This window comes from Dromiciops gliroides, chromosome 6, assembly GCF_019393635.1.
Source record: "Dromiciops gliroides isolate mDroGli1 chromosome 6, mDroGli1.pri, whole genome shotgun sequence".
Classification (NCBI taxonomy): Eukaryota; Metazoa; Chordata; class Mammalia; order Microbiotheria; family Microbiotheriidae; genus Dromiciops; species Dromiciops gliroides.
Window position 1 is genome coordinate 278,278,868 of NC_057866.1, and position 12,831 is coordinate 278,291,698.

Genomic DNA, 12,831 nt, shown 5'->3' on the forward strand with positions numbered 1-12,831 from the left:
GGTCCTCCTGACTCCAGGGCGGGTGCTCTATCCACTGTGCCACCTAGCTGCCCCACTAACAGGATTTTGAATGATCAGAAGCCAGGGATTTAAAACTCAATCACACAAGTCCTTTGGTTAGTAGAATATTTATTTTCTAATACTAAGCTTATCAGGAAGACTCTTTATAAGAAAGTGATGAGGTCTCAGGAGGTAAACTGACTGTTCCCTCAAGTTGAGCTTCCTTGGAGTTGGGCACCATTAAAAACAAAGATAGACCCATGTGAACCCCCAGTGCAGCAGGATGCAGGGTGCCTGGGCAGGTTAAGCCGACTCCCCAATGTGTTCAAGTGAATCTTAGGGAATACCTGGTGAACCAGAGCAGGTCACCCCAGGCTCCCCCTGCACCTCCCACACTGCCTGGTTTTCATGAGGAGAAAGGGGCCCCCGCTGCTTCCTGATCTCTGATGAGTGGCTTATGTGGCCTCTGGGACTGGACAGAGGAAGGCCCCAAGGCCGCTTCACGGGATCCCTGATGAAACAAAACAGTAGGGGCAGACCTCATGCATTGCCCCTTCCCCAGTGGTGCTGGTCACCTGCTCCTCCTGGTCCCTCCAGGTTCCCTTGCTCCTAAACTTCTGGGCCTGTTTGGTTTGTTCCTCAACAAAGGGACAAACCAGGGGCTGGCTTCTCTTTTTAACGGGGATAAGATGCGTCACTCATCACTGACTCTGTAATGGTGGCTCTTCTGGAAGTGAAGAAACTGGGCCTGAAGAGAGAGATGCCAACAGATGCTGGTCTGGGAGAAGCACCGTTTGTGTCAGCCCAGGGCTCAGCCGGGCTCAGCCGGGCTCTGCCGGGCTCAGCCAGGCTCTGCAGGGCTCTTTGGAGAAAGAGATCTTGCCAGATGCCAACAACCCCGGTGCCTGAAGAGGCTGGTTTTCCATGCATTGCATTAAGAGCTCACACATGTTTGCATTAGGGGATTCCACAACATCCCGCCCCCACAGGTATTTGAAAACAAAGCTTAAACAAGAAATATAGGAGAACCTTAAGTATGTGTGCGCATGTGTGTGCAAGTGTGCGAGTGTGTGCAAGTGTGTGAGTGTGCACATATGTGAATGTCTATGTGTGTGCATGCTTTCCCTGTGCTGGTGTGAGCCTGGCTGAAAATTTACAGAATCAGGCAGACTATGGTGTGGGTTATTTCTTTTTCTTCCTTCCTTCCTTCCTTCCTTCCTTCCTTCCTTCCTTCCTTCCTTCCTTCCTTCCTTCCTTCCTTCCTTCCTTCCTTCCTTCCTTCCTTCCTTCCTTCCTTCCTTCCTTCCTTCCTTCCTTCCTTCCTTCCTTCCTTCCTTCCTTCCTTCTTTCTTTCTTTCTTCTTTCTTTCTTTCTTTCTTTCTTTCTTTCTTTCTTTCTTTCTGTGTCAGTGTTTTTGTGGGGCAATGAGGGTTAAATGACTTGCCCAGGGTCACACAGCTAGTAAGTGTCAAGTGTCTGAGCCCTGATTTGAACTCAGGTCCTCCTGAATCCAGGGCTGGTGCTTTATCCACTGCGCCATCTAGCTGCCCATGGGTTATTTCTAATCGGAGACTAAAAGATAATAAAAATACCTTTTCTTCCATCATACTGTAGCGCACATTATCCAAAAACACAGCTGTGTTTTCCACATTTGTGTATCGCAGCAGAATGCGGGCAAAGTCTTCTTCGCTGATGGTGTTCATGCCGTTGGAATAGGAAAGAAACTCTATCTCTAGAACCTCCGTTTGCAGGTTGTCCATGAATCTAGCAAACAAACAGAATGGAAGAAATGAGTAAGGAGACTGAGAAAGAAGCCCTGATAATAAATGACAAACCATTGTCACTCTCTTCTGAAAAGTCCCATGAAGACACACTAATAGAAAAGAAACTTTTTTTTTTTTAACAAAGCCTAGTAAAATGTATTTTTTTTTCTGGATTTTCTAAAAGCACAAATTAAGTTCAAGGAAATCTCACCTATTATAACATTAGGCAAGAATAACAGCTTATTAATTATATCAAGGCACTGACAAGTGCGTGGTTTCTGAATACCTAGGAAACAACAAAACCTAGTTATTGCCTTTTTTTTAATTTTAATTTTAATTTTTAAAATTTTTTTAGTGAGGCAATTGGGGTTAAGTGACTTGCCCAGGGTCACACAGCTGGTAAGTGTTAAGTGTCTGAGGTCAGATTTGAACTCAGGTACTCCTGACTCCAGGGCCGGTGCTCTATCCACTGCGCCACTTAGCTGCCCCCTAGTTATTGCCTTTTAAATAAATTTGCAGCATATTATATTTACTGAATAACTAAGAATATACATTCTAAAAATGGTTTAATTTGGCAAGTGTTTCTTCTGGTCAGGGCCTCGAATTGGTGAGGCCACAAGAAGGCCCTGAAAGATTGGACTAGCAATGAAACTCTTTTAATGGGTCTTTGGAAGACCTCACTGTGGCCAAAGTTACGAAGTATAGAATAACATCAGTGAAATAAGCCTCTGTGCAGTCTTAAGAGTGATGCGGGGAATGGCGGGGGAGGAGAGCGGGAGGGTCTCTGTATAGGAGTCTAAAGGAAGATGATTTTAGCTATTTGAAGAAGTAGTGAAGCGCACTAAGGTTGAGGCATTGCCTGGGATGGAAAGGCCTGGAGAGTTACAGGCTATACCACTGGAGGGCCTGCAACCTCCCATGGATCCTGAAGACTGTGAGACACGAATGGATTAGATATGGTCCGAGCTTGGGGCGGCTGCCCTCCTCATCCACTCGGAGGCTTGGAGAGGCCCTGCCGGAGCTTCCCTTTGGTAGGAGAAATCGCTTGCCCACATTTGGGTGAGTGGGAATAAAATGAAAGAACAAACACAGATACACACGAGGGGTCTGTGGTGGTTACGGTGGGGGGGGGGTCTCTGGAGGTGGGGGGAGGAACTTCAGGCAGGCAAAGGAAGTACGGGATGAATAGAGGCCGGTCAGTTTGCCTGCACCCCTGAGGTGGGAGGCTGGAAAGAGGGAGAGGCCACGTTGTAAAGGGCTTCAAAAGTCAGAGAGAGGAAGCAGCTTTGTACCATAAAAGCCAGAGGGAGGCTCTGGCGTTTATGGGGTCAGGTCTACGCCTAGGCTGCAGTCTGGGGGATGGGCTGAGGTGGGGGCAGCTTTTGTCCTAGCCAGTGTGAAGTGACGAGGGCCTGAGGCAGGGTGGGCACAGGGCAGACAGGTCAGGCAGCAGGGCGACCTAGGTTGGCATGAGGAGAGCAAGGGCTCAAGGATCATCCTGAGGTGCTGGACCTGGCAGCTTGGAAGGATGACGGTGCCAACAGAAATGGGGACGTTTTCTGGGAAGGGGGGCTTGGTGGTGATGGGGGGCAGGCAAGGAGGCAGTGAATTCTATTTTGGCCATGTGGGTCCAAGACTTCTAAGGAGCACCCATTATGAAACGCCCAATAGTTACTGGGCCAAAGACTAGCAATGGACTGAGAGGGGACAGGGAGGGAAATATGACCCAGAGGCGGCAGACTTGGGCCACCTGAAAGATCATGGTGATGCTAGCATATGGGGAAGTGAGGAACAAGGGAAGGTTCAGGGGGAAGGTAAGAGCACTGTATCAGGAGCGACAGGCAAAAGGCTCAGAATTAGCCATCCATTCTGGCTGTGCCAAATGTGTGCTTTGTTTTGCTTGGCTCTGCTTATTTGTTATAATTAGCTTCTTTTTCTTTATTCAGGGGAGGAGGAAACTAATGATAGAGTTGCCAAAAAGGAAGAAAAGAGGATCATTATAGCATTTTATTTTATTGATTTTATTTTTGCGGGGCAATGAGGATTAAGTGACTTGCCCAGGGTCACACAGCTAGTGTCAAGTGTCTTTGGCTGGATTTGAACTCAGGTCCTCCTGAATCCAGGGCTGGTGCTTTATCCCCTGCGCCACCTAGCTGCCCCTGCATTATAGCATTTAAAAAAATGTACAGAAGAGAACTAAAGGAAGGTACCTACAGGGACCTTAGTGATGGCAGCACCGTTTCCTCATTTTGCAGGTAAGGAACATGGGTGTCAAAAGTTAGGCAGCAAGCTAGTGGCAGAACCAGCCCTAAAACGATCAACCCCCAAGTTCCTTACATTAGATTTTTTTTGTGAGGCAATTGGGGTTAAGTGACTTGCCCAGGGTCACACAGCCAGTAAGTGTAAAGTGTCTGAGGCCGGATTTGAACTCAGGTCTTTCTGATTCCAGGGCCGGTGCTCTATCCACTGTGCCACCTAGCTGCCCCACATTAGATTTTGAAAATAAAATAAACCATTTTCATGAAAGAGCTTAAAAAGCTTTAGTCTTAAATGTGCCAACTATGCCAGTGCTTTCCCTTTCCATTAGCAGACATCGTGATGTCTGTGATTTTTATTTTAAAAAACACAACTCAGAAGCATAGTGCTCTGGTGAGTGGGCATGGCCCAGATTCTTAAGCTTTTTCCACTCATGACCCCTTTTCACTCAAGAAATTTTTACATGACCCTGGGAATATAGATATATAAAATATCTCTTTATGATGTGATACTCCCCACTTATTAAACATTTAATATCTACACTTGTCATTCCAAGGGTAAAAATTAAATCGTACCTGTAAAAGTCTTCGAAGTTGAGCTCGGCTTTGCCTTTCTTTCCAAAGAAGTGTACAAGCAGCGTAGTATCTGACACTAAATTTGTGATGTCATCAGCTCGCTTCAAACAGCACAATAAAAAAGTTAGATTTAGTAAAAAAAATCAACAACAGATTCTTCTTTATTTCTTAGGTTATTTTAATAAGGGTCACATAGAGCATTAAAAACAAGCCACACTTTAATGGGGGCCATATAAACCATGAAAAACAGTGGAGTAAAAATGTGATTCTCTAAATGGAAAGGAAAAGGAAGCCCAAACATTTTAAAATAGCAGGAAAACAAATGACTAGTTCAGTGAGCATCTTATCTCCAATAACTTTAAAGCATATTAACAGTAATGGTCTTTATCAAAGAAAGACATTATCTGGGATACATGGTAATGAAAAAGAACATGGGAGAGAGATAGGGAGAGACAGAGAGAGGAGAGACAGAGCCAGAAACAAGAGAGAGCTGGCCTCTTCAGCAGGAAGGCCTCTGTCTGTCTGATCCCACCTCCAACACATACTCGATGTGTGGCCCTGGACAATACAATCTCCCAGGGCCCCCAGGGGAATTCTCTAAGACTGTAAATTGCAAACAGGCACCAACCTGCATCTAACGAAATCATGGGTCTAGTTAAAAAAAATCAAGCTCTTTGGCACAATCTTTAATGACTCTAACCTTTTAAAATGATCATTTCCAAAGGATACATTTGGCTGTATCTGTGTTCAAACATTAGCTGGAGGGGCTGACACTTCTCTCCATCATTTGCTTGAACTTTTTCTCTTTGAGTAGAGACTTTTGTCCCCAGTTCAGGAGCTTTCTACAGAGCCAACTTTCCCAACAAAGAGAAGATCCCAAGAACTCCTCAGGCAAGAAAAGAGTCTCCGAAGGGCTGCCCTCATTTCAGGAGAGCAGGTTATGCATGCCATGCCTGAACTCTGCCTTGGCACTGATACAAATTTTGTCTGGTTGTCAGATGTTCAATAGAAAGACCCAGTGATGCTAATGTTGCCTTGTACCTTGTTTGGAGAAGCAATTTCAACCTTAATGTAAAGTAAGTTTGTATAGTCTAGTTTATGGAGGAAAAGCACATTTGTGGAAGACTGGCCCTGTACCAGCTCCATGGAGACTATGAATTCAGGCAAATGTGAAGATCTGCATATAGTTACTTGTCACTGAGTTTGACTCGCATGAGAAGAAAACAAGTCTGTCAGATTCCCATGTTGTTTCATGTGGCCTCTGACCAAATGTTCTGCGGCATAACTGAAGGTGTGAACTAGCAAGTTCCTAAGGTAGAAGTGATTGTGACACCTCCTCTGCTCTTCTGGGATATGTTAAAAAGCATGGAAACACTGACAGTTCTCTAGTAAATTCTGACTCTGTGGAAAACAGCTGGGATTGCATATTTCAAATGGGCTTCTTTCCCTGATGATTGGGTTACTCCTCCTGGTAGTCAGTGCAGTAAAAGAGCTTTGCTTCTGAATCAGAGGACCTGGGTTCAAATCCCATCTCTGATGATTACTACCCATAAAGACAATGGTGAGATACCTTCCCTCTCTGGGCCTCAGTTTCCTGGACTGTAATGTCAGGGGCCTGGACTAGTGGGATTCTGAGGTCCCTCCCAGGCCTTCATCAAAGATTCTAAGATCCTAAATTGTGGTTTCCTATGCCTCAGAGCCTAAGAGTTAACCTTGGAAAATACTGATATTCAAGAAGGGCTCCAGGGTCAGTAAGCAGTTTTTGGCCACTTAACACACATTTCTCCAATTGATGTAGCCTCAGCACCTTCTCGTAATCATTTCTGGGTCAAATACGTTCTCCATCTGTCATGCCTGTATGTTCAACAAGCATTTATTAGGCTTGTAAAAAACTCTGTGCAGGGCAGTTAAGGAGTGCTGCAGTGGACAGGGTGCCAGGCTTGGAGTCAGGAAAATTCATCTTCCTGAGTTCAAATCCAGCCTCAGACACTAACTCTGGGCAAGTCACTTCATCCTGTTTGCCTCAGTTTCCCCATCTGTAATATGAGCTGGAAAAGGAGATGCTAAGCCACTCCAACATCTTTGCCAAGGAAACCCCGAATGGGGTCACAAAGAGATGGAAACGAGTGAACAACAACAAAAGCTCTGTGTAAAGGAAGATCCCACCTTCATGGAGCTGATAGTATTCTGGGGTGGGGAGGAGTTGTTGGTGGTGAGATTCAGGATGTACCTAAATCAATGTAATGCAATAATTCAGAGAAGAGGGAGATATCATCAATAAGCAGGAAGCTCAGGAAAGGATTCCCCCAGGAGACGGCTCTTGGCAAGAACCTTGAAGGCAGCCTGGGAGTCCAAGAGGCAGAAGTGATGAGGGGCTACACTACAGGCATGGCAGACATACAGTTGTTACAATTCTGTAGAATGAAATTACTTAATATCCTCCTAAATTTGAGTCTTTTCTTCAAATGCTTCTTATTGATTTTAATTTGTTAACTAAATAGAAATGATGTAATACAATTTATTATTATTGTGACCTAATAAAGGATTATTGAGTATTTCTGCTTTTGTTTATGAGGTTTTCAAGTCCTAGCATAGGATCAATTTTTGTAAAAGTGCTCTATATGTGATACTATGTACATTTCTTTCTATTCCCACTCAGTAACCACTGGATATTTATCAAATCTAGCATTTCTGAAATTCTATTCAGGTCCCTAAATTTATTCTTGTTTATCTTTTTTGTTAAATGTCTAGCCATGAAAGGGGCACATTGAGGTCCTCAAATATCATAATTTTGTTGTCCATTTCCCTTTGTAATGAGATTAATTTTTCCTTTAAGTACTTGGATGCTATGCCATTTAGTACATAGATATTAAGTATTGATACTACTTCATTATTGTGTATAGTACTTTTCAAAATGGGCTGTGTATAGAATGCCAGACCTGGAGTAAGGAAGACCTGAGTTAAAATCTGGCCTCAGACAATATGTGACCTTAGGCAAGTCACCAAAACCCTGTTTGCCTCTGTTTCCTCATCTGTAAAATGAGCTGGAGGTCATGGCAAACTACTCCTATATTTTTACCCTGCCCCAAATCCAAATTGGGGTCATGAAGAGTTGGACATGACCGAAATGACTGAAAACAACAACAAAAACCTTTAAGCATAATATACATTCCCTGTTTCTCTCTTTTAACCATGACTATATTTTTACTGTTGTCTTATCTGAGTTCGTGATTTCTTGTAGGTTATGGATTGATTTTGCTTTCTAAGCTACCCTCCTCCATTTCATGGATAAGTTTATTCAATTCACCGTTATGGTTATGATGGTTAATTTTGTTTCTCCCTTCATCGCAGCTTCTTATACTTTTTCTATTCCTTTACTTTTGCCAAGATTCCAAGTCAAGTTCACTGGACTGTACCTTGCACCCTACAGTCTCTTTTCTTTTGAAATAAAAATCAGGGCAATATTATGTTGTCTTTTCCCAACAGTGGTTCTGCAATCACAACTCCTAGTTTTTCAGTCCCTGTGGCCACGGCTCATTGGGGTCAGGCTATTTGGCTGCACCAAGACAAACAGGTGTTTTCTTATCATGTCCTTACTAATCTTGGTTATACTAAGAATGAATCAGCTCCACCTTCTCTTATCAGTAGTGGCTCTATTACTTTCTAACTGTCCTCTTTCTCCCAGCATAGCTAAAAATAAACTCTTCCTGGGAACCCCCCCACCCTCCCCCCCTTGGCTGTCTTTAGCTTTCATCACCTACCTTAGCTTGTTCTGCACTTTAGGATTCAGCATTCCTCTTAAAGAGGCTGGCCATGCCTTGTATTCATTGTAGACATCTTGCTCTGCCTGCCCCTGCTCCCCTTGTGTTCTCTGTATCTGTCTCATGTCTGGTTGACTTATTCCCACTATATATGCATTAGTCTCTTTAGATAACATCCTTCTTTCTTTTTCCTCCTTAGAATTGCTTCTTTGTATCTTCTGAATGTCATTCTCCAAAGCTGGGACAATTTCTGCTATGGAATTTTAAGTATATGGAGTCCTATCTTCCCTTTAAGAAATGCACTCTGTACATGTAGGGTACACACCAGGTGATTCCTGGCTTCCTTCTATCACCAATGGTAAGATGGAGTTCTTACTACTCCCCAAGCTTCCCAGCATTTTCACTGTGGTGAGTAATTCCTTCATGTGGATGAAAAATAAATATCTAGAATAGAAATTTTCGGTATTGTTTGCTAAACTTTTGAGATGAGGAAATTATCATTTATGAAGGTAAAAAAAATGGTGAGCTGCTCTTTTAGTAAAAAATCCTGCAGCAGATTCTAGAAAATTACATTTCCTCATCCCATTTTGTCATCCTTCTAGCCCCAATCACCCCACCCCTGGCAATGGCTGTGGGTGGGTAATCTGGCCATGTCCCCTCCCTACTCCCTAAACTCCAGTGGCTCCCCATTGCCTCCAGAATCAAATTAGACAATGCTCTGTTTGGAGTTTAAAGCCCTCCAGACCCAGCCCCCTCCTCGCTTCCCAGTTTTCTTATACCTTACTCCCTGACATATTCTCTTCTGTTTGCACAGGCTCCTGGCTGCTCTATGAACAACACACTCCATCTCTCAGCCCTGATATTTTATCTGCCTGTCCCCCATTCCTGGAACACTCTCCCTCCTCTGTCCTAACTACCGGCTTCTTCTATGTCCGGATGAAATCCTGCCTTCTGCAACAAAGCTTTCTCAATCCCTCTTAAGTCTAGTGCCCTCCATTTATCATGTATATAGTTTATTTGTCTCCCTTATCAGACTGTGAGCTCCTTCAGGACCAGGATTAGCGCTGTGCCTGCACACAGCAGGCACTTAATAAATGCTTATTGACTGACTGCTGGATGCCAGGCTGTCAGCTGTTTCTAGTTGCCATTCATCTCTTCTTTCTGTCCAAATGGTCTCTAGTATACTCTGATGGTGGTACTACTTTTGTTTTTGGCTCTACTGACCTGATCAACTAAACACTCTTCCCATGCTTCTTCCCTCACAGGGCTATATCTTCTTCATGGATTGTTCTACTTTCTTCCCTCCCCTGTCACCCTCAGAATCACCACACGATTCCTTTTGACTCCTGAGTTCTTGGAACATGTACATCCTTTCCCAGTCATGGATCTTTCCCCACAAAATATCCCTGATACTCAAAGGTGAATCAGACTGTAACGATTGGAATGACGCCACCTGCTGGATACTTACTGTAGAAGAGTTCTGCCCATGAAGGGAAGGTCTTTGAGGGCAAGACCAGGAGTCAGGAAGTGACGCGGGCTAGTGGGAGGAGGAAGGAAGAGACTGGCGCTCAGTCTCGGGCTCTTTCCTGAGGACGCTGGCGGAGAAGGGAGCTAGAAATGTGCTCTCCCTTTAATAGATAGGAATCTAGGCCTTTCTCTCTCTCTTTACCAAATTCTTATTCTCCTTAATAAATGCTTAAAAGTCTAACTCTTGCTAAAGCTTATAATTTATTGGCGACCACTCATTAGATATTTTAGACAGTTTAGCTAGAATTTTAACCCTTAACAGATGGCTGACCACGAAGAGGAAAGCTGAACCTCACTTCTGATCTTCCGGTTGGGTAAGAAATTTTCCCTACCCTAACCCTTTAAATCTTAAGTACTGCTGAATTGCCTGGTGTTTTCCCTTTAAATTTTTTCAAATGGACCTTTTAAACTCCCTAATTATCCTATTTTTGATTTTAGTCTGTTTAACCAGACAAATGGGAGATAAGATCATGTTAATGCTTTGTTTTTGTGGATTTTCTATTTTTCTTTTTATTTTTGTTAGAAGAGCCAGCAATGTACTCCCACAAAGAAATATCTCCCCCTCTCCCAACCATGCTTTTTCAGAGAAACCTGAAGAGATTCCCGCAGCTTTTCCCAGTTCTAACAGTAATTGTTGCTCTAATTTTGCATGCCTGGAGGCAATGACCCACCCTCTAGAAGCTTTTAATCCCCTAGCACCTGGAGGCAAAGTGGGGGAAGAGGAATCCAGGCCTGAGTTCAAAATCAAGTCTGATTCAAATTGCTCTGGTCCCTCCCCTCCTCTCCAGACCCCACCCTCTACTCCTCCCATGGCCAAGCCCATTGCTTCCCAGGCCTGAGAAGTCCAGAGATCTAATGCTCATGCGCAACTTTCTCTAACTACATTTGCAGCTTCAGGCTCAGCCCTTCCCCGGCCTGGCTGTGCTTCTGAGACAACCTTAGAAAGCCCTTTAAATTCCAGATATGCTCGTTTTGTTCATAATTTTGCTAACCTGCTTTTGTCTTTAATTAGTAATATCATAAAGCATTTGTATGGTGAAAAGACTGACAGACAATATAGAGGGGTTAAAGAAGAAAAATTTAAGCTGTATAAGAATGACAATCATCAACATAGTTCAAGACTCTGCTTCTTTTGCCATGGAAGGGTATATATTGTACAGAAATGTAGAAGTAAGGGGCAAGGTATTGATATGAGTATTGGGGATTTTAGATATCAGAATCAAAAGTGTTCTGAATTCACTCAGAGTAATAGTATCAGTTCAGAGGTTACATAGGATTTCTATGCTATTATATATACATTTTGAAATTAATGGTATGGGTTTATTTTCATAGAGATTTTCATGCTTTTGAGATTGTGTCTTATACTTAGTTTCTAAAACAAGGAGAATATTTGTAAAGCTTTTTATAGTCATATGATCAAGTTTATATTTTATAATACTCTTATTAATATTAAGTTCATATTCATTTAGATTTCCCTAGTTTGAATTTCATTGTCTTTTATTGTTCCATGTGTATTTTTTTCTATTTATTCATCTCTAATTTTGAAACATTGCAAGATGGTTTTGATTTCATAATACAATGTTAATTCTAGGAGTATTGTGCTCCCATATTCTGAGTTGTTTGTGTTTGTTATTTTTTCTCAACTGATTATTTGATCAAACTCTTTAAAGCATTTCCTTGGCAAATTGGTTGCCATGGCAAGTGTAAATTGATTCTAGAAGTATTATTTTTGATAAGCATATTTTTAAAAAAAAAGAGGGGAATGTTTTTAAAAGTTTTCTTTTTTCAAAAAAAGTTTTCTTTAGAATTGTGTTGTGCTTTAACTTGTATTTAAATATGTTCAGATTTTTCAAAAAGTAATTGTATACTAAGTTTTAAAAAAGGGGTATTATTTGAAATTGTTGCATAATTATATATTGTGTTCTGAGTCAAGATGTATTCACATTTTTTGCAATCATTTATTATCCTCAATTTTTAAATCCATATGAGACTTGGATTATGGGAACTTATCATTTAAGACATTAATTGCCTTTATTCTGAGTTATCAGATGCCAGTTGGCCAAGATGCCATCCAATCACAAGAGGAATACATGCAAGAGCAGACACTGAACTGTCACATGAGGGGAGACATGCATGAAGTCAAGGTATGGCCGAGGGAACGGCTTTTGACAAATGTTGAGGTTGGATTCTCTTGGTTTAATATTTTATTTTATTTTTCCCCACAATATTGTACAGATGGCTGGAAGTATTGATCCCACCCATCTCACTTCTACACCTGGCTTCTATGCTCCCTCCTATATGCCTGATGCCATGGACCATCTCAATCCCATGCATCTGATTAAGTCTGACTCAGTTTCCTCCAATATGTTCGGTGGCATGGACATATATTCCATCCACCTATTTTAAGCCTGGCATACTGCATGGGCAGTATATATTGCTCAAGTGTGGGAATGCTCATATCCCATCATTTCTCTGTTCTTTTATGGTAACCCCCATAATTATCTCAGGTGTCATGATAAATACAGTGTTGAATTTGGCCTTGACACCTGTTACCAATTATATTAGATTTTTTAATTTCTCATAATGGCATGAGGATAATTAGGCAGATGATGCAAAAAATGATGAAACAAAGATAAAAATTATTTTTAAAAATTAATATCACAGCAATTATCTTCTCAATTACCCTCCATAAGGGGGGGACTATAGTAATATTATAATTTTAAAGAATGTTTCAATTTTTGTTTTATTATATGTTTCATGTGTAACAACTAAGATTCTGAATTCCCTTAGACATGTTTTTGAGAACTTTCATTGTTTGATTTGATTATTGACAAAGCTATTTTAAAGTTGTGTTAAGCTCAATTTTGTAGGAAATTTTCCTGGCTGATTACCAGCATCCACACATCAACCCCTGAAAAGACTTCTATTCCACGACTACACCTAGAGGAC

The 12,831-nt window shown here is 42.1% G+C and overlaps 1 protein-coding gene across 2 annotated transcripts in view; it reads right to left on the reverse strand.

Moving 5' to 3' along the window:
• Window positions 1–12,831, reverse strand: part of MICU3 (mitochondrial calcium uptake family member 3) — a 93,189-nt gene that overhangs the window by 10,487 nt on the left and 69,871 nt on the right. For both annotated transcript variants that reach the window (XM_043970940.1, XM_043970939.1), the window contains 2 exons: window positions 4,595–4,695; window positions 1,593–1,764 (listed from right to left, as the gene is read on the reverse strand). In XM_043970940.1, coding sequence (XP_043826875.1) covers window positions 1,593–1,764; window positions 4,595–4,695 — 273 coding nt within the window. The remainder of the gene's footprint in view (window positions 1–1,592; window positions 1,765–4,594; window positions 4,696–12,831) is intronic.